Consider the following 26,445-nt stretch of genomic DNA (forward strand, 5'->3'; position numbering starts at 1 on the left):
GGGATTGATGTTCTGTTTTGTGTGTCAGATGCAAACAAGGTTGCTGAGTTTTGGTTTTGAATATGTTTGTACCACAAGTACTTTACTCAGGCTTTTTCTATTGTGTTTTTATTGCATATTCTTGAAGATTGAGTTGTAACACAAACTTGACTGCAAAGTGGACTTTTTTCACCAGTTTGTTCTAATTTATTTAAATTTTTAGATCACCTTGCAGGTGTACTTTAAATAGGTGTACATACGTTTGGTGTACTGTGTAGTGTGTACGGTACATATTGTATGTGTACATTAAAAAGTTTTTGGAAGAAAGAAGAGAAAGTATGTACAGTGAGATCATATTGACAGTTTGTTGCATAATTGGACTTCATTATGCTGAAGGAAAGTCAAAACCAGTTGTAGCCGGATTAAACACCAAGTGGAGAAATACTCCAATTTTGCTAGAAGCAAGGTAAGTGTTGATGTGTTGTCTTGTCAACAGTAAATGTATTGGACGATTGGTGTGATTTCAAGCCAGGTTTATATAAAACATCAATGAGGTTGTAAAATGAACTGTAGTGCTTATTTATGAACATTTTTTTTCTTTTACTCTATGAATGTTCACATTGTTGTCACGCATTCTGAACAAGCTGCTAAAAAAAATCCTTCTAAGTATGACCAGTGATGGGCATTATCGGTGATAATTTATCGGCGATAATTATCGGCGATAAATTTTTATCGCTTATCGCTATCGCTTATTTATTTTTTCAGTTATCGTTTATCGTTATCGCCAAAGGCAATATTTGATTATCGCCGATAATTAATCGCCGATAAATTTTATTTCGGATCAACACACAAGCGTAAAGAACATGAAAAGTAATATTTTTACTAGCCACCTAGTTCATGAAACTAAAATTAAAACCAGTTCTTCTTCAGTGCCTGAAGTGTGTGTGCACAGGTCGTTGTCATGGGAGGGGCACGCCCCCTGCAGCGACGGCCCTGACAACACAATAATTTTTAGAGTTGCAAATTGCAATGCAATGAAATGCATGCAACAAGTCTCTTGTTGTTTTTCTGCAATCGGCAATCGCGAGTGAGTTTTACAATTAAAATGTAAGCGCACAGGCGGTACAGATTCCTTTGAAGTGAAGCGAAAGAAATTGGCAAGTGGTTTATGAAAGTGTCGCAATACGAGGCCGCTTTTACATCGGAAACATGGTCTTTCGCGCCACCATCACTGAAACAAGTCATTGCAGAATATGATATTGCTTGAAGCATTTAACATGCAGACCGACATCACACTTTTTGCATCTTGTAGTAGTTTTTGCATGACAATAGGCGCATCGAGTTGCGTGGTAAAATTATGCTAAATACAGTATAACCTTTCTCATTTACCTATGCTGCATAGCCGAGTGGTGAGAGCGCTGGAACGGCAATTGAAAGGGCGCCGGTTCGACACCGCTCATGAGCATACAGTTGCGTGGTAAAATTATGCTAAATACAGTATAACCTTTCTCATTTACCTATGCATACAGTTGCGTATCGAGTTGCGTGGTAAAATTATGCTAAATACAGTCAGTGGCGTAGCCAAGGGGGGGTTTTGGGGGTTACAACCACCCCCTTTGGCACGCGTGTGACGTCACGATATTGAGAATGATGGCTTCAGTCTAAAAAAAACTTGCCTAATTTTAAACAAAACTGCATTAAATGAGCAAGTTTTGCCAATACCAAACATTCAAACATCTCAGCCAGAAATTAGCAACAAGAAAACATAGAGACTTAGCTTTATTTCCGAAAAATTCCGAAGAAAACATGATCTTATCCTTTTGCTATGCCACCGGACAGCACCATTTTACAGGAATATTCATACCCACATTTTTGTTGAAAATGCTCTCAGAATGCACCAAATTCAAAGTAATTTTTCAAAATTTTCTGGGGGAGGCCCCCCAGACTCCCCGCCGCTGGGTCGTCGAAACCCCCCCCCCATTGAAAATTCCTGGCTACGCTACTGAATACAGTATAACCTTTCTCATTTACCTATGCTGCATAGCCGAGTGGTGAGAGCGCTGGAACGGCAATCGAAAGGGCAGGACACTATCTTTCGCAGGACACTTAAAAGCATGCCTGAAGGTGGACATAAAGATTGGCTTCCTTGCCTTCCGTTCACTTAATCTAAGTCTTCAACCACCGGGCGTAAGCCTGGATACGACGACGATTTACCTATGCGACATAGCCAACGCTTAATCAAATATTTTTATTCCCGCTAATAATACAGTGCCTATATTGTAATTCTTATCTCAACAACTCAGCATTCTGCCATTGCTTTAATGATAGTGTTCACAAAGAAAACAACAAAAATTATCTGAAATTATCAGTAAATTACGATAATTATGTTATTGTTCTTGAACAAACACGCCTAATTTGACAAGCTTGATGGATTTCACAGTATGCACATTTTTATTACCAATAACGCTTAAGATTACTGATATCTTTTCAAGCATTTTGCGTTTTTTCGAATTTTTTCAATTATTGCTGACTTTGCTGGAAACAGCCCGTAGAAAGCAAAATACAAAGTTTGGAATTTTTTATGGTATTTTCATTTGATTTAATTATTTTGCCTACTGCACGTAAGCGGCAGTGTAACTCAATTGATAAAAGCATCCAACTGGTTTCTGAAGGTATAATTATAAGCACTGCGGTTACCTCAGTGGTTTGATTCTGAATCAAGAGGTTGAAGATTCGATACCTACTGCCGCTGTTGCGATTCTATTCATGCATAACTTACAAAAAGTTTTGTCCCTTTACAGTACATTATGTTCGATTTTTCGTCATGTTGATGAAAACAGTTCGTGCTGCATGGGGTGGGGCAGCGCTAATCAAGAAAAAAAAAAAATTATCGTTATCGGACATTATCGGCGATAATTTATCGTTATCGCTTAATATTTTTTTGATTTATCGTTTATCGATTATCGTTATCGCTTAACTGAAAAATGAGTTATCGCGCCCAACACTGAGTATGACTGACATAATTGACGAATTGTTACTACGGTAGTTTTATTAATTACTGTATATGTACCTACAATTTTATTGTCAATGTAGTTTGATTAGTAAAATTATGACTATGTCTTACTGCATCCTTGTTGTTTCCTTTCAAGTCGCAATATAAAGCCTGCAAGTGCATTGTATCATTCATTACTAACTGTTACTCTTGTTCAATTTTCAGCGAGTTTATGGCAGAAGAAAGCACTGAATTCTTTTGGAGGTTTGTTAATTCTATCGTCGATTTTCAAATATACAACTCGGAATCTTCACCAAGAGTTTTACATGATGGAAGTGTAAAAGCTGCTACAATGATAATGGGCCAAGATAAATTAAAACTTAATTTACTTAAGTTTTCAATTGGTCTTCGAATGTATTCACCAAAGATTGAAATGTTTCATCAAGTAAGTTATATGTATGTATAATGTCAGTTAAAAAAAATCAATATAATATTTGATGCATTTTACTTTAATATATGCTGTGTATTATAATCGAATTGCTGTTGTAGTTTCTATGTACTGGCACTGGGTTAACATAAAAGCAACTGTTTTCATGAAAGTGTTTGGTTTTACTTGCATTGGCTAAAAGGCTTTTTCAACTGTTGTACTAGTAGAAAATAAAGTTAAACAAGTCTTGATTAGAGCCTATGAAATGTTACCCTTTTGAAAAACTCTTCATGAGTTGTAGAATTTCAAATTTAGTTTTGTGTCTTAACTTTCTATGTAACAGTGTTTTGGCAACAAACAAGAGATAGGAAATAATAATATAATATTATATATCATATAAAATACAGTAGTTCAAGCTCATTAAGTCCACCTCGGGACCGGACGATTTTGGGCTTATTAAATGGGAGACAGTTCTCCGGCATGGCCCGTTTCGAAGATGCCGATTCAGAGAAATCTCAATTCGGAGACATTAAGACAGTCTTTTTCAGAGAAAATCCATTTCTTGAAAATCCAGCGACAGCTTCTGTTTATTTAGAGCAGCGTGGTCCAACTGCAGGCCTGCGGGCCAAACCTGGCCCGCGAGCTCCGTTTTTTGGCCCTTGAACTGATAGTCAGCTTTGCTTTAATCTAGCAATATCACTTCAATTTTTGTTTCTTTGTTATTGTAATTGACAAAAAAACTTTGTGAATGATCCTTTGTGATGCATAACAATACCACTTTGTTTAAAAATTTTTCCCATGGACGTGAGAGTTACTGATTTGCGTGTGGTTAGTACAAGAAGCTGTGTCCTCTGCTACTGAACGTCAACTGATATTTTTTAATCCGAATGCTCTAGACCAGTGGTTTTTAAACTGGGAGGCGCCCCCCTTGGGGGCGTGTGAGGCTCACAAGGGGGGCGCAAGAAATTGAAAAACTCTGCATGAATTATTACTAAACATGTCTTCACAACTACGCTGGACAGTCGATTGTTGGAGATGAAACTTTGTGCTACAGCAGTACCAGTGTTTGTAGAGCGTGTTGTTGTCACATCTTGCATTCGTTGTGATGTTTTAGACGTTGCTAAATGTTTCTGCGACCCCTTAGCTCTCGTAACACAACGGTTTTCTGGCACAGCAGCCTCGAGGTCTAATTGTAATAATAATGGCAACGACTGACTGACAAGTGACAGTGGCTAGAAGTGCAGCAGTATCCTGAACTCTACAACAGTAACTTACCATGAGTAAACTTTTTTTTAACATTGATTTAATTAAGTTTATTTTTAATTAGTCAATTCTATTAACATAAAATGATTGGAATGAAGAGAAATTATGACAAAGATTACCTGAATTTTGACTTTATAGATGTCATAGTAAATGACCAAGTTGTACCACAATGCGTCATATGTTTTCAAAATCTGAGCAACAACGCTTTGAGACCAACTCGTTCGCAGCGTCATTTTGAAAAAAAAAACACCTTGACCATCAAAATAAACCTCTAGCTTTTTTCCAATGCAAGAAAGACTCTTTAAAAAAAATAAAGATTGCAAGTAGCGAGTGCTTTCGCCAATTGTCGTCGGCGGAAGCAGTAGAAGCGTCTTTCGGAATTGCTCACATGATAGCTCGGGAGAAGAAACCCCACAGATAATTTACAAGAGGAATTCGTGGAGCTAACATGAAATTCTACTGAAAGGGACGACTTTGAAGCAATGTCATTAACTGAGTTCTGGGTGAAACATGTACAGACATTTACAAGAGTGTGGGTGCTGTGGCTATACGCACACTTCTTCGATTTTCATCCACTTGCTTGTGCGGAAATGTTTTTTCTACTCTCATGAACATAAAGACAAAATCTAGACACAAACTTGACTGTGAAGCCGATCTGAGATGTGCATTTTTTGCTACTAATCTTCGAATTAAACATTTAGTATCCAAAAAACAGTTACATCCTTCGCATTAATGCAACTTATCTGGGAACGAATTGCTGTTCTGCTTAATGTTTTTTGATTTTGTAACAAGGTGGGGCGCGAATTTTGTTAGAATTGTAAAAGGGAGGCGTGTCTCAAAAAGTTGAAGAACCACTGCTCTAGACGCTGCGTAGGCGCATCAGCAGTTTACAGAACACATTGTGACAGTCATTAGATTAAGACTTGAAGTCACACGGAATCAGAACTTCGCAGTGGTTGCCGTATGATTCTGCTGCCTGTCGCTTATACCGAAAAATGTTTCAACAGAAAGCACCATCACCATCAGCACCGGTATTGCGACTGACAAGTTTCGATAACGGTTAAGGAGCGTTCATAACTGACGTCAACCACTTTTTCGCCATTTGTTTGTTTCTTTTCTGAGGGGTTTCTCGCTTCATGATAAACCGTGACTCCGCATAGCAACTAGATAAATTATATCGACGGTCGAAAACAAGAAAGTCGTAAGTGACATTTTTGAGAAATTTTGCATTTTCAAAACCTATGCATTTAGGGCTATCTACTACTATTTTCAGCTTGTTTCTATCGTGTTTGTATAATGAAATAGCCCGAGTCATTCATGAAAAATTTGAAAACAAAAAAGACGTATGTAACACATCTGCAGAATACGTTCATATAATATCGAGATGAAGTTGCTCTTATTCCTTTTATTTGAAAATTTTATCGAAAAAGAAATGTGCAATCAGTATAGAAATGTGCTTCATTTAATAGTTACAGATATTAGTGCTCAAAGTAAAAGCATTAACGAAATTTAAAAAAGAAAAAAAATGGGTTTTTGCCTTTTACTCCAAAGTGTAAAAATGCACTTACAACATTTTTTGTTTTCGACCATCGATATAGGTCACCACCGTTCCAAACGGCTAAACTTTCGCTACTGTCGCCCAGATGGTCTCGCCCAAGTGGGTTTCGCCCAGTTGGGCTTAGTAAGCGGGAACTAAGTACTGTAATATATAAACACAAAACACTCAGTAAAACGCACTGTGGGCTACTCGGAATGGCGCCGAAATCACGTGAGATCACAGTGAGGCGGCTCTTAAATGTCTCGGCGTCACAGTGTGCATGCATGCATTGCATACCTGGCAGATGCCAAAGTGTCTAAGCCTAAAAGTCGTGTACACTAAAAATTATATAATAACCTGGTTTGTTTTTCAGCTTGCTGAACATGTGGCTCCGTCTGATTGTGATATCTTTTTTGATATTCATGGAAGGATCACATGCAATTACAAAAAGATAGATGAAATTGTCGAGAGAGTTCTAAACGACAAAGCTGATGCATCAGCAACCTTCAAGCCAGACCACGTTTATCGAGGTACCGGTTCATATTTTGTTAGACAAAAAATAGTTTCAAATTTTCAAAAAACTACTGAGGGCTATGTTTCTGAAATTTTGAACATAATTATGATGATTAGGAAGCTCGCTTTACAGTACACGATCACTTAACCAAAATTTCTACGTTTTTGATAGAAAAACTTACCTCTATCATTTTTAAAGTTAACCAAAACAAGCTTTTTTCAACTAGGTTTGCTAGTTTTATATTGCTGGATTAATTATTATTTCTGACATCCAAAGTGTTGACTGAGCTTCAACTGAGCATATTAGCGGTTCATCTTTAACTCAAAGTTTGAAGATTTACGACGATTTGCACATTACTGCATAATCCATACTCATTCTGTTCATGCATTCTGGTTGTTGCTTATGGGTACTCCACTTACAAGACCGAAGAAGTCAAAGTAGTGCTCTGCCCATACTAAATCTTCAACTTTAAAGAATGTTTCTTGAGATTAGAACGCATTGTCTTGTTTGAAAGTATCTTGCAGTGTATATCATTTTTTGTCGCATGTAAAATACTTAACTTATTTGAAATGAAAATGTTACTTCAGCACCTGGTTCTCCACCTGTCACCATCATTCTCTATGGGGACATGGCTACATCTGAGTTCAAGCCGGCGCATGAATATATGAAACGCATGGCGGAAGACGGCAAGTGCAAGTACGTCCTGCGCCATTATGTGCGAACGCGACCACAAGGAAAAGTCCGAATGTCAGGTAGCGTTTGATTAGCATCTTGTTGCTGCGTGTAGTGGTCGTCACACCTTATCGAAATTTTACCTTTTCTTAAAAACTAGAATGTGATGTGAAAAATAGACAGGTTATGATTTTGCAATTTACATCCCAACGATAGCCCTATTTTGCTCTAACAATTGAACCGTCAAATGATGTGTTCAGAGTTCACCAATGTATTGTAGGTTTAGTCTTGCTTGTGTAATGGGGTCCTTGTTGGCACCATGTTGTTAATGGCACTGTAGTTAATAGCCTACTTTAGACATTCATTGATGAAAAAGTAAATGCTGAGCAGTGAATCATTGTGCAGTTTATTTTCCAATGCATCAACTTTGTTTCAGGATATGGAGTTGAGCTTGCTATAAAAAGCACTGAGTACAAAGCCATTGATGATAGTGAAGTAAAAGGTATGATATAGAATTTAAATCCGCTTTAGCCAGTGCATTTTTGGAACAGAATTTACCATATTTTACATCTTGTTGTATGCAAATTGCACACCACTATTACCACACAAACAAGATCTTTGCATTTTATAAGAACATTAAGTTTTAGAATGAAGTTCAAAATGATGCTAATTTTGTAATGGTATTGTTGTGTCTAATGTCTCTGTCGTTATTGGAGTTAAACTCGTCAGACACGCTGGAACAAAATAATCACATTTTGAATGCTATTTTGCTTGTTTATTTGTCAACTTTTTTACGTTCTCCCTTTATCTTGTAAATGTAATTACTGCCCTTAGCCCGCTCCAAGATTTCGTGACCTCCAATCTGTTTTACCGCTTAAAGAACTTAACAACAAAGATTAAAATCTTGTTGTTTTTTTTAATGAAAAGCCCTTTCCAAACCACAACAACACTGTATACTATTGTACAATCAAACCAGGTGAATCCGATGCTGGTGCCTCAACGGACCAAGATGACGTCGAAGTTGACGGTTTTGACTTCACCACTCTCCGTCATCTGCATCCAAACCTGTCCTCAGAGTTGACTGCGTTTCGTGATCATCTCATTGATTCAACAAACGAAATACAGCCTATGAAAGTCTGGCAGCTGCAAGATCTCAGCTTTCAGGTAGCGTGTGTTGACTTTGTATCGCTTGAAAAACGGATTTTAGATTTAAGGATGGGAAACTGCTTCTGCTTTTGGCTTATCCACTACACTCGAAGGGTCTTCTTGTTTTCGTAGTTCCGTAACTCTAAAAGGAAAATAAATGCAGTTTCGTATCTTCTCAGGAAAGTCACATATCGCATCAGTACAAATCGTCAATTAATTGATTTGTGCTTTCTAACCAAATCGAAAGCTAGCAACTTAAAAATTGAATGCAAGTTTTAATTGACGGATGTAAAGTGGGGACAGTGTTGCATGATTTTTCACAGAGCACATTAAATTGCTTTGCGAATGCCATTTTAGGCACTGCGTATATAATAGATAAGGTCATTTTTGTCCAACAGCAGAAAATGTTAATAAATGGTCAACTTCAGCGACCTGTGTTCATTTATTTTAAGTGCAACACCTATGTCCAACATTGAAAGATTTTTCGAAAGCCCGACAACCAACGCAAAATATTTCGTATAAATTATAATTGCCCATACAATTATATAACAGGTCAAGCTATTTGGTGTCACCTTAAATCATAGTTGTCTCAATGATTCTCTGGAAGTCATTTGCGTCTTGGTCCTTCATAAATACATACTTTTTAAACAACATTACTTGCTTGCAGGCTGCTGCACGTGTGTTGAGCTCACCACCGGAAGAGCAGATGAAGGTGTTGAAAGACATCAGCCAGAACTTTCCACTTCGAGTGAGGTAAGTCCCCCATGCAGCAGTTCATTATCGCACCCTTGTTATGATACAAAGTGCTTCAGTTAGCAGTAAGTTTACAAAAGAAAAGATCGCAAGTTAGGCTATCTTCACATAAAAAAAACTATAACATCATTTTGTGTAATCTAATATTGTGTGTTACATCGGCAAACGTTTTGATTTAGGAGCCAAACAAGTTTGAAAATTGAACAGGTGGGCTGTGCAAGTATAGTAGACAAGACGTATTTAGCTGGGTAGTTGAACTCCAGTAATTTGGGTATCTGCAGTAGCAGCAATAAGCCTAATTAGCATGTTGCACTGACCACTATGCATTACCACGTAAGCACAGATTTTTTTAAGCATTGATATAAATCGGAAGGCCAACTCTGTTTGAGTTCAGCAACCTTGCTTGCTAGACTGGCCTTGCAGCTTGATCCAACTTCGCATGAGCTTGAAAATCGACAAATACTTAACAATCTTTAGCTGTGATGAAACGATAAACCTAATTGCAACTAGACAGTGGGGAGTTTGTCTCTGAGGAATTTCAAGGTCATTGGGGAAAAACTTGTAACTGAATTAAATGTTGAGGTCCCAGCAAAATCGAAACGAAATATGTAGACTGGAATACAGTATTACCATTTTAGTCTTTTTTAAACCAAATCTGGTTTATTTTGCAACCGTTTGGTTTATTTTTTTTTCGATTTGGTTTATAGTTTATTTTTTTAGCTTATTTTTTATTTTTTTGGTTCATATTTGTTTTTTTTGGACATACTTTACGTCTTATTTTTTAGTTTATTTCTGCTTCAATTTGGCTTATTCTGGTCTGTTTTGTTTAGCTTCATGTGTCGTAATGTGATTTGTCATCAGTATTGTATGTTAGAGATGCAGCAAACCCAAAATTTTTATCCACACACCGCAGTTTATCTGGAACTTTGACACTGCACCGCACCACACACCGCAAATTACAAAATTTTCAAAAACTATTTTAACGCGTTACTTTTTAGAAAGTCAATTGTGGCAAAAAAACACCCATGGCATATAACTGGTAACCTACCGGTACAGTTCTGCTGTGATTTGGTTTATTCTGGTCTTTTTTTTAGCTTCATCTAGTTTATTTTAAAAAAATCTAGATGGCAACACTGACTGGAAACATCATCGTTCAAGATGGCAAAGAACACTTTTTGTAAATCACCTTAAAATAATTCAAGACCGATTTTGCAATGAGAAGACGCATTTATTTGACTCCATCTGACAACATTGGGATCGATTAATTGTGTGTCAATTTCATTTGCTTTGTCTGGTCTACTGTACACGAGAATCAAGAAGAAATTGAATTGATGTGATGCATTGATTAATACCAACATCTGACTGGCCATGTTGAAAGACCCAGCGCCCGTCGCTTTCCTGTTCTAGATTGGATTTGGTTGGCAATATTTGCACAATTGATTTGTCGTTGCGTTTGTAGAATAAATAGATTCAAAATAAGTAAAGAACTTATTTCTTAAATTTGTAGTTTAAAGTAACGTTGGTTAATAATTAATTCTTTTTCGTATTTTCATAATTCAGGTCATTGGTGAAGCAGCAAGTAAACTCGGAACTGCAAAGAGAAATAAAGAAAAACCAAGAAGTATGTGGAGTCACTTTTCTACTTTTTTATTTCGACATAATTTTATATAATGCCAAAGAGTTTGCGTGCACCTCAAGATTTTCTAGCTGACAATCCAGTATTTGCTCCATAAGTTAAAAAGCAAAAGCAGAAATATCTAAATTGATTTAGAGCTGCATTGGCGTTTCGTACATCACTGACAGTTAAGGTTACAACAACTCACTTGTTCCAATTTTTCCTTTCAGTTTATCAGGTGAACACTGCGAGTCGTTGCTAGTGCTACTATTAAACTCTTTTCTGGAAAAACGGCTCATAACTTCAAATATTCAAATTAGACCGTGTGAAGCCATAGACAGCTATCGCTTGTTACACACACTTTTTCTGTTTAATCTCCCTGTTTCAATTGAATAATTTTTTTAGTGGCGTTTATTGTTATTTTATCCTATGTTGTTTTCAAGGCCTCATGATTGATTCAAGATTTAATGTGATTTAGAGGTTCTTTGAATACCATTCTGCTTGTTTTGCAAGTTACTCGTAGGTTATGGCAAAGCATTTGTATTTTATCAACAGGCGTTTGGCGACTTAGATTTAGATGCAGGAGGTTCCATATTTCTCTTGAATGGGAGGCAGATCGATGTGTCTGAAACCGACACATTTGAGTAAGCAACATGTTTTAATTAGTTGTTCGGAGCAGCAGAAACATGATAAAAAGGAATCCAAAATTGAAAATAACTTAGGTATAAATTTACAAGAAACAAAAATTAAAAAACTGTTCTTAAAAGATATTTAATTTTAAAAATTATTGTATATTTTCATTGTTTTGTTCATGTTTCTGCTTGCATTTATTGTAGTGAACAATGAAATGATAATTCAATTGAAAACCGTCACCTTTGCTTTGCCAGAGACTACGCAGATTCCGTATCGGGCCAGGGCAAAATATCGTCAGTATAAATCAACTCGTCTTTGGCTTTGAGCAGTTTGATATGTTTGCGTGAGTTGCGGCAGTGATGTACAGTTGAAAGAAATTTCAAAAGAAACGTCTTCAGCTACCATCTTGACGTTTCATTAGTAACTGGTGGGTGTAGCTCTGGGATGTAACTACAGTAGATTCGAACAGACATGTAGTGCAATGAGAATCCATGAGTTTTAGGCTCAAGTAAATGTTAGGCACCTGTCAGGTAGGCCCTTATACTATGACGCCGAGATATTTAGCAGCTGCCTTACTGTAGGGCTTAGATGGTTTCGGTGTTATTCCGAGTAAAGTGTATTTTACTGGATGCTGGTCTTCAATGTCTCGACGTCACAGCGTGGGTGCCTGCCTAGCAAGTGCTTAACTGTTTGAGCTTAAAAGTCGTGCTCTGTGTTATGATGTGTTTCCCTTTGAAATGGTGCCTGGCAAGTAGCCACAATACACTGGTGGTAGTGGTTTGTGTGTAGGATTGTTCAAATCTGTATGTTGATATGATCATATTGTAGTTACCAGCAAGTAGACCGCGATTGCATTGGTATGATAAATTTCAAAGAAAAACTGTAATCATTGCTGAATGCTGATGTTGCAAAGTAATACGAAAAATTTAAGCAACAAGAACCTTTGTTGAGTTTTGAATCCACGAACCTTCACTTATGTGAGTTGCACTGTTTTGTGAAAGTCATCTATCTTTCGTAGTTTCCCTTGCAGCAGTAACGCTTGCGCTTGGAAGCGAAATCTGTCAATGCGGAACGTGTCATGTGGTAGCTTCTCTTTAAGTGGTTCTTTTCATAGTCACTAAAGTTTATGAAGTTATTCTTAATACCAGCTTCTTTGCCAAGCCAAGATAATTTGCTTGATGTAACCAACGCAGCGATGTTTAAGCTACTGATGGGGATATGTTGCTCCACTGTTTGGTTTATCAATTGATAAGATTTGATCAGTTACGTAAGAAAGAAAATGAGCTTGCTCTGACGTACACAACAAATTATTTCAAGGCAAAAATAAAAGAAATCTTGTTTGAATGTTAAAACAACTTTAGCCTAACAATATATCTGCATCACTACACAGGCTCCTTGACGTCTTGCGTGGAGAAGAGAGGTTGATCAGTGGATTGAAGAAGCTGCGAGTTCATGGACCGGCTCTCCAGAAAGTGATGAAGCTGAACGTGAAAGCAGAGACAACGGAAAATTATCTCCTCAACTTCAAAGACCCATCTGTTATTGTGAGTTCATGTTCTGCATTAGATTGAATTCGAGTTCCACCCGCTAATTAATAAAGAAGAAAAAGTGGACTGCAAAATTACAAACCTCAACTTACCGTTTCACTTCAAAAAGCAACCACTGGGAAAGCATTGCGTTCAATACAAAATATTTTATGAGCATAATAATTTAATTTTTTTATGTGAAATTCGCCGTTGAAGTTTCAAATTTTAAGTGTTTTATGTGATCTATTTACGTTCATTGTGCATTACACATAACACGGTTGTCGTTGCAGCTGTGCTTTCTGTTGTGTAAATTTATATTTGAATAAGCAAATTTATGAAGAGTTACTTCGTAATCACAATGGCGTGAAATTTGCTCTGCCAATGTCACTTTACGGTCAGCGTTTTCTTGTTTCCGGTTTGCCTCATCGAAATAAATACAGCGTTGTATCAAGCGATTTAAACTTCATTTCAATTTTGTTTTGGTCCACACAGTGGATGAACGACATAGAAAATGATGACAAATACAAACGGTGGCCCGCAAGTATCCACGAGCTGCTGAGACCTGCATTCCCTGGAACATTGAGGAGGATTCGAAAGAACCTGTTCCATCTGGTAATCATCATCGATCCGACCCATGAGGATGCCAAATACATCATTGAATCCGCCGAAATCTTCTGGGCCAATGATGTTCCAGTGAGAATAGGTGGGAATTCACTTCTGTGGTACCAGTGGCGTAGCATGACTCATTTGATTGGGGGGCACTGCAGAAGTGCTAATATTTTTTCTCCATTGTTATTACAACATATAAACCAGTTCATGCTTCAAAAAATTTGGTATTTTAGAATAATGTTGAAGATTCAACGAATACTTTTCTCCTTGGAGCAAGGAAGCTTATGTCTGGCAGTTTGGTGGCATGCTTGTTGAGGCTGATGTGTTGTTGTCTGTGAATTATTCCATCTATTTGCTGCCTCTTAAAGGAAAGGTGTCTTTGAAGAGTGGTGAAGAGAAGAGTGAATAACTCAGATGTGTTCGCCGCACACTCCGGAACCATTGTCACTTGATCATTTACAAAATTTCGTATCTCTGACTCTCCGCTCGACATCAAACGGGTAATAAACGTAATTTAACATCTTCACAACTTCCAGGGTTGTCTTTCCTGGTCGATGATTCGGATGACATCCACGGAGAGGATGACGCAGGCGTTGCTCTCGTCCGAGCTTTCAACTTTGCCAGGGATGAACTGGAGGATAACGACAAATCGTTCAAATTTTTGTCAGGGGTGAGTAAGCTCTTTGTGCTATAGTAGTGTTAAAAGCGGAAAATGTTGCAAATAATAACAGACTCCAATTTTATAAGATGTTTTTTGAATTCATAGTTGGGTAAAATCGAAAGAAATTGCAAATAATAGCAGACCCTAGTTTTTTAGGATGTTTTTAACTTCATTTCTTATGAATGCTACAATTTCTACAACGTGACAAGTATCACCAGTGGCTATTTAAGTTTTACAGGGTCTGCTACTATTCGGTGAGTCCGATTCGGTGAGTTCCTAACCTCTAACCCTTAACTCCTAACCCCTAACCCTAAAACGGCAATGATAATTAGGCTACGGTACCCAATAATTTAAAAAAAAAATCACCTAATAGGGAATCGGACTCACCGAATTGGACTCACCGAATCGGACTCACCGAAACGGGCCATTCCGAGTTTTACAAAACAATACCCCAGTTTGCATCGTTGTTTTGCTTTATCCCTAGATCTTTAAGTCCCTTTCCGAAAAAGAGCCATTGACCGTGGACCACGTTAAATCCCGTTTGTTGAAGAAGTTCAAAGATGCTGATGTAGAAGACATATTGGGATCAAAGTAAGAATACAATATTATTCTATAGTATTAGCTAGCAGTAAATTTTTATATAAAATATTTCCGCATATGCACACATCTGAGTTACCACGCGAACCGATGCGTAATTGCGTATCTCCACTACTTACATTGCAAGAAAGAACTGACAATGGTGAAATTTTTTTCCACAGTTTTTGAAAATTTATAAACTTAAAACAAGGGCCATTTAAATTTTTGAAAGATTGAACTTTTAACAATGTGAAGCAAAGTTTCAAACCATCTCTCTTGTCGGTTGAAACATTAAAGCTAACAATATCAGCATAATATGGTACCTTCAATAACTTTGCGCTCATCATTACCTCCAATATACATCCTCTTGTCAGTGCTTTCAGTTTTCTCCACTCTTCATACTTTCAATATGTCTCCAGTCTCCACTCATCAGTACCTTCAATAGGTTTCGAGTTCGACTCAGTATCTTCAAAATTTCTCCACTCTTTAGTACCTTCAATATGCGTCCACTCATCAGTGCGTTCTATATGCTTACTCACAGGTCTGAGTTTGACGAGAACCGAAAACTGGGCAAAGCTTTCTTCCTTCGAGCTGGTCTCTCTGGTGACGTCAATGTGCTTGTTAATGGTGCGCTGTTGTCTGATGAGGAATTGTCTCCCGATAACTTTGAACAAGTTAGTCCATTCATTTATCCGGATATTAACTAATTAGTTTGTAATTTCTTTCTTTAATAAGTTAGTGACAGAGATGTTTGTTTTATTTGCCTTTCTAATACGAGCCGAGAAAAAGAAACACAATTGTATAGTGAAGGTAGTCACATTGTGTTTCGTCTGGTACACAACGGATTGATTGCAGTTCTAGAATTATTATGAGAGGACTTATTTGCAGAATTAAAATCCTTCAATTTATCATTCCTAGTAATAGTTGTAACGTTCACTTGATGAATGCGAAAGTAAAAGCAGAAACATACAGATTATTTTATTGCTTCACTGACGTTTCGTGCACCATGACAATGCGCATCCTCAGAACGTGTAACGTACAAAATAAACTCTCGAAATTGCATTTACGCGACGCAATATTATGCGATGATACAGCAACATATGAGCTTGGACCTAAGTATGTGGTTGTCACACAACTCTTCCGTATCTTCCGCTCCGAGAGTCCTTTTCCTCACCAAGGATGTTTTTTTGCTTTAGAGCGTGATAGAAAAAATACTGGATGGGTTTCCTCCGTTACAACGGGCGGCCTACATGGGCGAGCTGACAAATAACATGGTGGTCATGGACTACCTGCTGGACAGGAAAGAAGTGGTGCCCCGATTCAACGACCGAGTGCTAGCTTCCACTGATAAATTGATCAGTTTTCTTGGCGAGCCGCAGAAAGGTGCATTGTGAATGTCGTTGCTAATAACTCAATAGCTTTAGCTTAAGTTCATTTTGAGTATTTGATATTTTCTTTTTTATTTGCTCGTATACTTTTCCAAAATGTTCATAGTTTTGCAACTGATACTAAGTTTTAGATAGCTTTACTAATTTCCAGAAATCAACGTGTGGAATTCGTCTCTATTAATCTCACACCACATAAACAACGAGCGATTACTCGTTTAGACTCACGTTTGCAAAACACATTATTGCATTACCATTTACCAATGTTTTGTAAGACACACTTCTCTGATGTCGACGTTTTATTTGCAACAACCCGTTTAAACCCCAACTGTGGTGCGAAAAACTCTCCATCAGCTGATCTTGAATAGTTTCATCGATATTTTCAGTGGAAGTCTATGGAAACGCCGAAGAATTCTCGAAACTTGGGGATGTTGATAAAACAATGACAGTTGCTGAACGTGTTGGAAAACTGTAAGTTGGACAACTCATGGGTATGACCTTCTGCTGTAGGCCTACAAATATCGCAGAAGGTAAAACTGTAAACTTTTTTCTTAAAATCTATTTGAAGCTTTATTCACCCTTGAAAAAAATTGTTTTTTAACATGTGCGTTGCAGGGAACAAAATCGATCTCTTCGCATTGACAAACGTAAACTTGATACCTATTAAGAATCTGCTCAACTCACTCCAAAACATTACGTTTTTGCAGTTACATATCCAAGAGCGCCCAGAATAAATATGTCAGACCCATCACGATGTGGGCCGTGGCGGATGTCGAGTCTAAAGATGGGAGACGATTCGTATACAACGCTATGAAGCACATTGTGAGTTTGTGTGTTGTTAACAAAAAAGTTTTTTTTGTCTTTCCATTGCACAAAGCTGAGTTGTTAGATTCAATCACATGCGATTTGTGCTTATTGTTGGTGCACGATTGAATCACATTTTCAATATGTTCAGTGATGCGTGTCGCATTACGGATTGTGATTACGGTCATTCAAGCTACAGACATGTACCTTGCTACCTAAGCAACTGTTCATGCCCGTTTTTAAACCCTTTGGGGTTTTGCTACTTTTCTCATTCGTTGACGTGCTTATATATATTTTTTTCGTCCCGGACATAAAAGTAGTGTGAGATTTTCTGCTGCTGCAGATCGAACTGAATGTGTAGCTATTCTGAAATAAACTAAGTTGATTAAAGACATATTAGTAATAATGAAAAGCAACGTAATGTAGCCTAAATCATATGAAATGGTAAAGTTAAATAAAGAAAAAAGATGAAAAGAGTCTCGATTTGTACGGTTTGTGGACTGCTGACAGCGATATGAACGACTAGAAAGGATTTTTGACTAAACCGTTCGCGTGTTTCACACTATTTTCAATAGTTGAGAGGCACCTTTCCTGTAGCCTACGTTTATTTTCTGTTCTGTTTCTTTCAGAAATCCAGCAGCTTGTCTCGTGTGGCTATCATTCACAACCCGAAGGATGTTGAAGGCCTCGCCGATGCCAACTTCGTTCGAGCAGTAGAGGCGGCACTGGCGACTCTATCCAGCAATCATGCCAGGAGTTTCATCACTAAGCTGGTGGGTTCAGTTGTATTGCAAACTACTATGGTTCCATCAGTTTCTGTGTGGAGTGTAGATGTCTGCAGTCAGTTGACGCGGGTTCGATACCTTGTCAGATTGTACCGAAAACCTTCTGGTCACTTGGAATTTTTCTTATTTATCCCCTGGCATTGATGGAATGGATTTCAAGTAACTGGTTGCTGCAGAGAACTGATTGACTCTAATGATTAGCGATAAATTGTAGGTTTCTGTGAAGTAAATATGTGACGACATACTTGTTGAAACTGTATTGCTGTGTAAAGCGATAAAGGCCTTTCATACGATAGCATAATTTAATATTTTATTATTATTGTCATATTATTTTACTTTTATACCATCATGATTGACGATCAAACTACAGATCGTTTGCACACTGCTTGGTTTGTTATGTTTTATTTGCCTCATTTTTTAAATAACCTGTTCTGACATTTAAACCTTGTTGTTTGGTGCATTAACATTGTAATTCCGTATTTTTGCATCAGATGAAGGAAGAAAATGCTGCAAAGTTGATTTCTGGTGATAGCTCATTGAAGGATTTCTATGTTGGCGGGATGGATGAGAATGCGTTTGAGGAAAGAATGGATTCTGATGTTAAAAAGACGTTACCTTACATCGCATCTCAGTCTATTTGGTCAAAGACAGTGGTTGGACTGCGACCTGGTCAGAATGCGGTCATCGTCAATGGAAAGGTTTGGAAGCTTGTCATTGTACTAACATTTTTATTTACTGCATGCGACTCGCCCGTTGCTAAGAGGACACTTAAACAAATAAACACCCACCGTTGTCAATTATCAAATTTCTGTTTCCGCAAAACGGTTAACTGGTAATGTCAGTAGGTGAGTTGCGTAATAAAATCATTATTTGGAAACAAAAATATTTTGCAATGATGCATGCGATAAAAGCGAACTGCATTTTTCTCAAGTGACATTGAGGCTGTTACACTGAGGATGATTTTGTTTTTTGGATTTGTAAACAAATTTAGCTTCGTAATTTTTTCGCTTTTGTAGTATTGATAAATTTTAAACTAGTCTGACGAGCTAACAACGTTTCCATGATTTGCCAACGTTAAATCAATGTCACAATGGCTTACTTTAAGCTGAAAATTACCTCACCACTGGAGATTTCAATATAAAAGTTTAATTTGGCTTGTCCAAAGCAAAAGATTTTCCATCCTTTTTCTTTAGATTGTTGGGCCTTTAAATCCTGGAGAGCTATTCATAGCAGAAGACTTTCATCTGGTGGAGTCTTTTGTGTATTCATCCGCAGCAGAAAAGATTGAAGGCTCCCTCAAAAGCAACACACTCGAACCCCCCGAAAGTATGTTTTTTATTTCTATTAAGCATTTTTTCCTCGTGAATGCCTGCACTACAGATCAAGTAGGCTTACAGGACAAGATGCCACAAATGTAAAAACCCACCTTTTTAATTGTTTTATCAACTGTTCATCGTCAGTGAGTGACCTGATCATGAAGCTGACTTCTCATCTTTCATCCCAAACTGATGGTGAATCAGAACGAAGGAATATCTCTCCCCCTCATGATGAACACAGCGCCATTAAGATCGCCAGCACCGCTGGCGACAATTCAGCTTATGACATCACGGTGGTGTTGGACCCGGCTACCAACCAGGCTCAAGAAATTGTCCCTGTTGTTATGGTAATGCGTTATTAGTTATTCATAAATTCTATGATAAATATTAAACAGGTTTAAAAAAAAAACGTTTTCATGCTACAAAGAGTTACTGTACGCTACATATCTTAATGCCACTATTTACTACGGATTCTTGTTTGAAGAAATAATTACTTCTCAAATCTATATTTTAAAAGGTATACCAATTCCACATTACATTGACAGCGTAAAAAACATCTTTCTGCTATCTTCTTTCCCTTTGTTTCTATTGTTGTTGATGACCATTCTAGTGTTGCGCAAGCACTTTTCTCTGATTCGACTTTCACGTTTTAGGTTTTGCAAGAGGTTCTTGATGCAAATGTCAAGATCTTCATGAACTGCCGGGAGAAGCTGTCCGAGCTCCCAGTCAAACGTTTCTACAGATTCGTCTTGGAGCCAGGGATGAGTTTCAAGGTAAAATAATCAAACAATACTGTATTTGTTTGGCATTCTATGTCTATTTTGTAAGGCTAGATATGAGTTTTTGAAAAATATGACACGAGAAGATATTGGCTACATAATTAGCATTTTAGACGCCAGAGCTAATTATGAAAATTTTGTGCAAAATCTACTGTACTTCGAATTTCTTCAATACTACTGTTAAGAATCATTCTTTTTTCGTTAAAAAATTAACCATATTTTCTCCAGGTTGATAACAGTCATTCAGATGGTCCTGTTGCCAGCTTCTCCGACATGCCTGCCAAGTCCATCCTGACACTGAACGTTCACCCTCCCGAGGGCTGGATGGTCGAACCCGTTGACGCAATCTACGACCTTGACAACATCAAGCTCGAGGAAGTTGCCAACAAAGTGGTGTCTGCCAATTACGAGCTGGAGTATCTGGTACTGGAAGGTCATGCCAAGGACCTTACCTCTGGTATGTAGGAATGTTGAAAGACTGTACTAGTGATATACTCTCAGTTGATATATACTCAGTTGTACTAGTGATTGAAAGACCTGTCAGAGTAAGATGCAGCCCGGCCGATTCCCAAACCAGGATTAGATGAAGAAAACTCACATGATGGACTTGCCCCACCTCAAGCGAACTGTATAATATATTTAAACGTTTAATTTTAAACTTAAGTCAAACCCGGGTTGGCCGAACTGGTTAGTTGTCGTGCAGAGGCATCCGGTCATCAAGACCACTCCGGTCTTTAAATGGAGGTTGGGGGTAAGCAAGGGCATGCTCCCTGTAGAAAAACATGCACCTAAAAATCCTTAAAACTGGACTACTAATCAAATTCTAATGTTTAACGGTTTTCAGACATTTGATCTGGTGTAAACTCTTAACCCCGTTCAATGTTTTAATCTTATTGATACGTTCAACTTTGTTCAAATGTTTCTCATTCAAACGTTTCGTCATTTCAGGTTCTCCTCCACGGGGCTTACAATTCACTCTTGGCGCGTCGCAAGACACGGTTGCCGTGGATACCATCGTCATGGCAAACTTGGGCTACTTTCAACTCAAAGCCAACCCCGGCGTGTGGTACCTGAACCTGCGCGAAGGCAAGTCACGTGACATCTATCATGTCGTCAGCCACGAGAACACGGAAGCTTCCACTAACGATGACGCAATCGTTCTCATGGACAGCTTCAAAAGCAAAGTTATTCTTGTGAAGGTATGTTGGTTTAAAGTTTGTCTAAACACGTTAATATTTTCTTATTGTCCGTGCATGTTTATTTGTTTAAGTGAATATTCCGAATTATACGTCCTGCGTATGTACGTTGCGGCTTCCTATTCCTGGACGGAATGGCCCGTTTCGGTGAGTCCGATTAGGTTAGTCCATGGCTTGGGTTAGTCCGATTCGGTGAGTCCGATCCCTTAACGGGGGATTTTTTCAATTTTTTTTTTTTAAATTATCGGGTACCGTAGCCTAATTATCATTGCCATTTTAGGGTTAGGGATTAGGGGTTAGAAGTTAGGAACTCACCGAATCGGACTCACCGAATAGTAGCAGACCCATTCCTGGAACACATGTTGTTTATATCGTATTTGATGAAAGTCGATTTGGATCACATCGACTTCTTTCGCTTTTTTCTGCACTAGCGTCGACTCAAAAGACTTGCTTCCTCCAATTAGTACAGTATGTCAGTGCCTGGGCAGCAAAAATGATGGGTTTTGCTGTCTGGGTAGATCTGTTTATCTCTTTTTCTTCATGTGGTAACTATGTCTTCTGCACATATACCACCCATGTATTGTTGCATTATCGTGAAAGATACCATGAATACTTGAACAGCTCAAATAAATGCAAATCAGTTTCGTTTTCTATGTTTAAATCAACAATTCATCAACAGGTTGCGAAGAAGGCAGACAAGGTATCGGCATCTTTGATTGAAGATGACGAAGGGAAGCAAGAGAAGAAGGAAGAAAAAAGTGGAGGGCTCTGGGATTCCTTGGCCAAGTAAGAAGTTGTTGGTGTCATGCTGATATTTTTATTGAAATTTAAACTTTTTTTTAAAATAATGTTTAAAGAAATGTTGAGCATTAAACTGGATGAAATTTGTGGGTTATTGTTGGAATTAAAACTGAGGAAAAAGACGACGTTTTTTCATTTAAAAAGACAAATGTTGGTCTATGTATTGTAACTTTGAAAGGGAGCGCAATTAATTTTGCATAAACTGTAAAAGAGTTCTAATGAAATAATTTCTTGCAGCACCTTCTCTGGAGGAAGTGATGATACCGCCGCAGCGGCACCTAGTGGCAATTCATCGGACGTAATCAACATCTTCTCCCTCGCATCCGGACACTTGTACGAGCGTCTGATGCGGATCATGATGCTTAGTGTCATATCGAAGACCGACACCAAAGTCAAGTTCTGGGTGTTGAAGAACTACCTGTCGCCGCAGTTTAAAGTCAGTTCATATGATTTAAGTTAATGAGAAATTTTATGTTAGTGCCTTAGTGGAGTCGTGTGTTTTTGGCTACACATTAGTTCAACATCTGCATAGCCGATTGGCCGAGAGCCCTGATTCTATGTTCGAAAAGGCGCCAGTTCGACACCACTCAAGAACATGTAGCTGTGTCTTTGGCAAGACACTTAAATGCATGCCTGAAGGTGAACACGAAGATCTAACTAAATCTTGAACTACTGGGCTTAAGCCTGGATACGACAAAAAATACGTCTACAGACGATTTTTTGTCTGTAAGTGTAGTTGGCTATTGTTTTACCGAAGTAGCAATCAAAGGTACCACAAGCACGTTAAATGTCATTCAAGTGCGTGGCTAAGCACTAAGCAGTGAGAGCTGCTGGCTCATCGTCAAAAGGCTACGGGTTCGATCCCCACTTCTTGTTACAATCTTCGGTCACCAGGCATAAGCCTGAACACCAGATACGACTAAAAAGTCAATTTTCTACTTTGATCAATCCGAAAACATAAAAAGCTAAATCATGTGTTTTTTTTATAGCACTTCATTCCATACTATGCGAAGAAATACGGTTTCGACTACGAGCTTGTGCAGTACAAGTGGCCGAGGTGGCTTCGACAGCAATCGGAAAAGCAGAGGACAATGTGGGGGTGAGTTTGGTCAGATCAACAAAAGTATCATGCGCAACCGAAGTACTGCACCTTTGAGTGCAGGGTGTTGTAAGAACCATTGCTTGCCTATGACACAAGAACCATGACGGTGTATCAACAAACATTGGTGCGGTACGTCGGTGCCAAACAAAAAAGTTATTCTTGCCCCGCGTAGAACTCATTGCTAATTAATATTTCTCACTTCAGGTACAAGATCTTATTCCTCGACGTGTTGTTTCCTTTGAGCGTTGACAAGATCATATTTGTAGATGCCGATCAGATTGTTCGTGCCGACCTCAAGGTAAACGCTTTAATAGTACAGCGGGTATTTGAACCCAACTTTGTGTTGCTACATTTATTACATACGGTAGTTGAAGGTGAACACCTAGATTTGAAGGCGACCAGCCGAGCACCTAGGCTTTCTTGCTTTTCCGACGACTGAGTTTAAATATTCATTACCAAGTGTCTCAAAACACGTCAGCTTTTTAAACTGCGAGCCATTATGGGGGCTCACTGCTTTCATCTTGTAATCTAACTTGATTCCAATTACATGTGGAAAGTTACAAAAACCAGTTACTTTGTTCATCTTCATTTCGTCGCCGTCGGCTCTAGCTCGTGTCTGAGCATTGGTTTTGTCTTCTAGTCGGATGTAGCTTTGAAGACCCAGTCTATGGTGGAAAAGACGTGAGCAAAAGTCACATTGTATAGAGGGTGGGGAACGTGTTTTTTATCTTTTTTTTTACTGTTTGATGTTCATCTTGATTTAATACCTACCTCAGGAACTAAGAGATTTGGACTTGGAAGGCAACCCGTACGGGTACACACCATTCTGTGATGACAGGAAGGAGATGGATGGCTTTAGGTTTTGGAAAGGCGGCTACTGGGCGAGTCACTTGGCAGGGAGGAAATATCACATCAGGTTATTTGCATTCTTCTCCATTTCAACACTATGCAGTATGCACTTGTTTCAAAACACCAGTCGAATGCTTTGTACGTTTGAAATGACTTTAATTTGTCAACATACGTAATCAGATGCACAATGCGCAGGGGAATGGCGTCGCTTTATGCAAAAGTTTCAGTACTAAATTTATCTCAACAATCGTTGCTGACTTCCTGATCGATAATCGCGTACAATCAATCTTCAGTTGCTTTTGAATCATACTTAAAGTCGCTGCAAACAACATAAAATGCATTTACAACACGAAAAATGTGAATTGCTTTGAGGTAAAAACACAGATGCAGTTTTCCCATACTTGTTTCGTGCAACCTCTGTCATTTCGTCACCTAGCTAATACAGTTACTTTGCAGCGCCATCTACGTCGTGGATTTGAAGAAATTTCGACAGATTGCTGCAGGAGATCGTCTGCGTGGTCAATACCAAGGACTCTCTCAAGATCCTAACTCTCTTGCCAATCTTGACCAAGATCTTCCGAACAACATGATTCACCAAGTTGGCATCAAGTCTCTTCCGCAGGAGTGGCTTTGGTGTGCCACCTGGTGCAGCGAGGAGTCCAAAGCAAAGGCGAAAACCATTGATTTGGTGAGAATAACGAGCGGAATATATTTTAGCAGTGTTTGTTCAAAATCTAGACTGCATTGTCTTTGGAAAGAAAGTTAAACGGGGTCCGTAAATGCACTGATTTTAATACGAAAGGTTCTAATATAATAATTCACATACGGTATTTGAAACATGGCGACCTGTTTTGATCGCAATGCTTTGAAAGTAATTTTGCAGCACGATTTTCAGATAGAGTCTTCAAAGGTTTTGGGGTCCGCAATTTAGGTTCTGGAGCAGAAAAGGGTTGAGAACCACTAACCAAGAAGAAAGTGTCAAAGCAAACACCAATCCCCCTTCCGTGGCGCTGCTTCCCAGAGATGGAGGCTTGCCCATCACCGTACTGTACTTGATAAGGAAGCCATTAATAAGAGTTTTTAGTAAAATGGCAATTTAACAAATGAGTGAAACAGCAGGTTGGATAATGTTTGCAAGGCTTTCGGTTGAGAAATGTGTTGTGTTCGTAGTGCAACAACCCTTTGACAAAAGAACCGAAACTCCAAGCTGCCGTCCGCATCGCTCCCGAATGGGCAACTTATGATGAGGAGATCAAAGCTCTCCAGGCTCAATTCAATGGAGAAACTGTAACTCAAGCAAAAGAAGGTAAGTGGTGTTTTTATCTCATAACTTTGACATTTGGAGAGTACCTTGACTTAGATAACCTTGTGTTTTCCTCGCTGTCTTTACAGGGTAGTTTTAACATTGACTTGTTTTCTACTTTTGTATGATGTTACCTCATGTGAAGCTGGATTGAAATAAACTCGAGTGATCAGCACTGCAATACGCGAAAACATTCAACTTTATATCTATTGAGTGGCAGAATTCAGGCATCACATTGTAAAAGTCTTGAACAAAAAATAGCATTAGGCTATATCAAGATCAAACACCGTTAGATGTACGTAAACGGTAGATTGGGTGGAATGGTTTCATTCATATCGCTTTTTTCTCTAGATGAAGAACCATCTAAAAACAAAGTGAAAGAACATGAAGAATTGTGATCTCTGGATGAATGTTTCTCGGCCACATGTTGTACGCAGTAGCTATGCATTTGTGATAGCAAAAACCCAGATTGTCTCGATTGGATTGTCCTCAGATCAAGCCCATTATTATTTATATGATTGTGTTCTAGCAAATTAGACAATTACTACAGAACTATTGAAATCAATCGTGTTTTATTTAGTTAAATCCGTACGTAGTTTGAATTGTCCGATGCCAAAGGTTGGTACGATCTTTGGAAGTGCAGTAAAAAATTTGCTTCAAATTTTGCATTAGTTCAAAAGGAATTAAAAGCCTTTCATAAAGTATTAAAGTCATAAAATTCAGGCGATCGAAACTCAATTATTAATAAAATCTATTGTCCGTTGTTGGCTTTGCATGATACAGGTCGATAACTAGTTTGCCGCTTAGTTCACTCCTGGTTCGATGGATTCTTATATTACGAGTTTGAACATTCGTTGGCAACGGATCGTTGGAATCGGAAAACGTGTGGTTTTTGCTCTAAAAACAAATTTGTAATCACAAATGACCTTATTGTAAAATTTTGTCGAAGGCTTCAACATTGTGTCAAGATTTGTGGTGTTAATCATGTTTTCTTTCAATGCTGACAACACAGGTTGACAGTGTCAGTGGTACTTTTATCCAACAAAGTTTTTCAGAAAATAGGGAAACCTGTCGTTTTTTTCTAATATTTAATAAATTTCTTCATCCCCAACAGCGGTACTACCATTGACAGATACCAGTCACCTTTCTGTTTGCTTTCAGTTGCCTAGGAAACTTTAGGACTTGAAGAAAAATCGCTATGTATTGTATAAACGTTACATAT

General features: G+C 38.3%; 1 protein-coding gene across 1 annotated transcript; it reads left to right on the forward strand.

The window, feature by feature from the left end:
- The first annotated feature begins 209 nt into the window (after positions 1-209).
- Positions 210-26,334, forward strand: LOC145766231 (UDP-glucose:glycoprotein glucosyltransferase 1-like). Its single transcript, XM_082577900.1, has 32 exons — positions 210-445; positions 3,197-3,416; positions 6,572-6,728; positions 7,300-7,464; positions 7,821-7,886; positions 8,361-8,548; positions 9,198-9,283; positions 10,844-10,904; positions 11,454-11,542; positions 12,922-13,075; positions 13,550-13,760; positions 14,203-14,336; positions 14,812-14,918; positions 15,445-15,577; positions 16,100-16,286; positions 16,675-16,759; positions 16,996-17,110; positions 17,722-17,865; positions 18,369-18,575; positions 19,071-19,203; positions 19,338-19,540; positions 19,847-19,966; positions 20,201-20,429; positions 20,921-21,171; positions 21,848-21,954; positions 22,207-22,405; positions 22,959-23,068; positions 23,276-23,369; positions 23,848-23,987; positions 24,377-24,608; positions 25,091-25,226; positions 25,575-26,334. The coding sequence occupies exons 1-32, from the start codon at positions 318-320 to the stop codon at positions 25,619-25,621; spliced, it is 4,638 nt and encodes a 1,545-aa protein (XP_082434026.1). The 5' UTR covers positions 210-317; the 3' UTR covers positions 25,622-26,334.
- Positions 26,335-26,445: the final 111 nt, after the last annotated feature.

Source organism: Aplidium turbinatum, chromosome 3, assembly GCF_918807975.1.
Source record: "Aplidium turbinatum chromosome 3, kaAplTurb1.1, whole genome shotgun sequence".
Lineage (NCBI taxonomy): Eukaryota > Metazoa > Chordata > Ascidiacea > Aplousobranchia > Polyclinidae > Aplidium > Aplidium turbinatum.

Excerpts from the sequence above, each read along its gene's own strand:
- LOC145766231 (XM_082577900.1), top strand. The coding sequence starts at position 318 with ATGTACAGTGAGATCATATTGACAGTTTGTTGCATAATTGGACTTCAT. Across the intron at positions 8,549-9,197 it reads TGCAAGATCTCAGCTTTCAG|GCTGCTGCACGTGTGTTGAG; the intron begins GTAGCGTGTGTT and ends ACTTGCTTGCAG. Across the intron at positions 20,430-20,920 it reads TGCCAAGGACCTTACCTCTG|GTTCTCCTCCACGGGGCTTA; the intron begins GTATGTAGGAAT and ends TCGTCATTTCAG.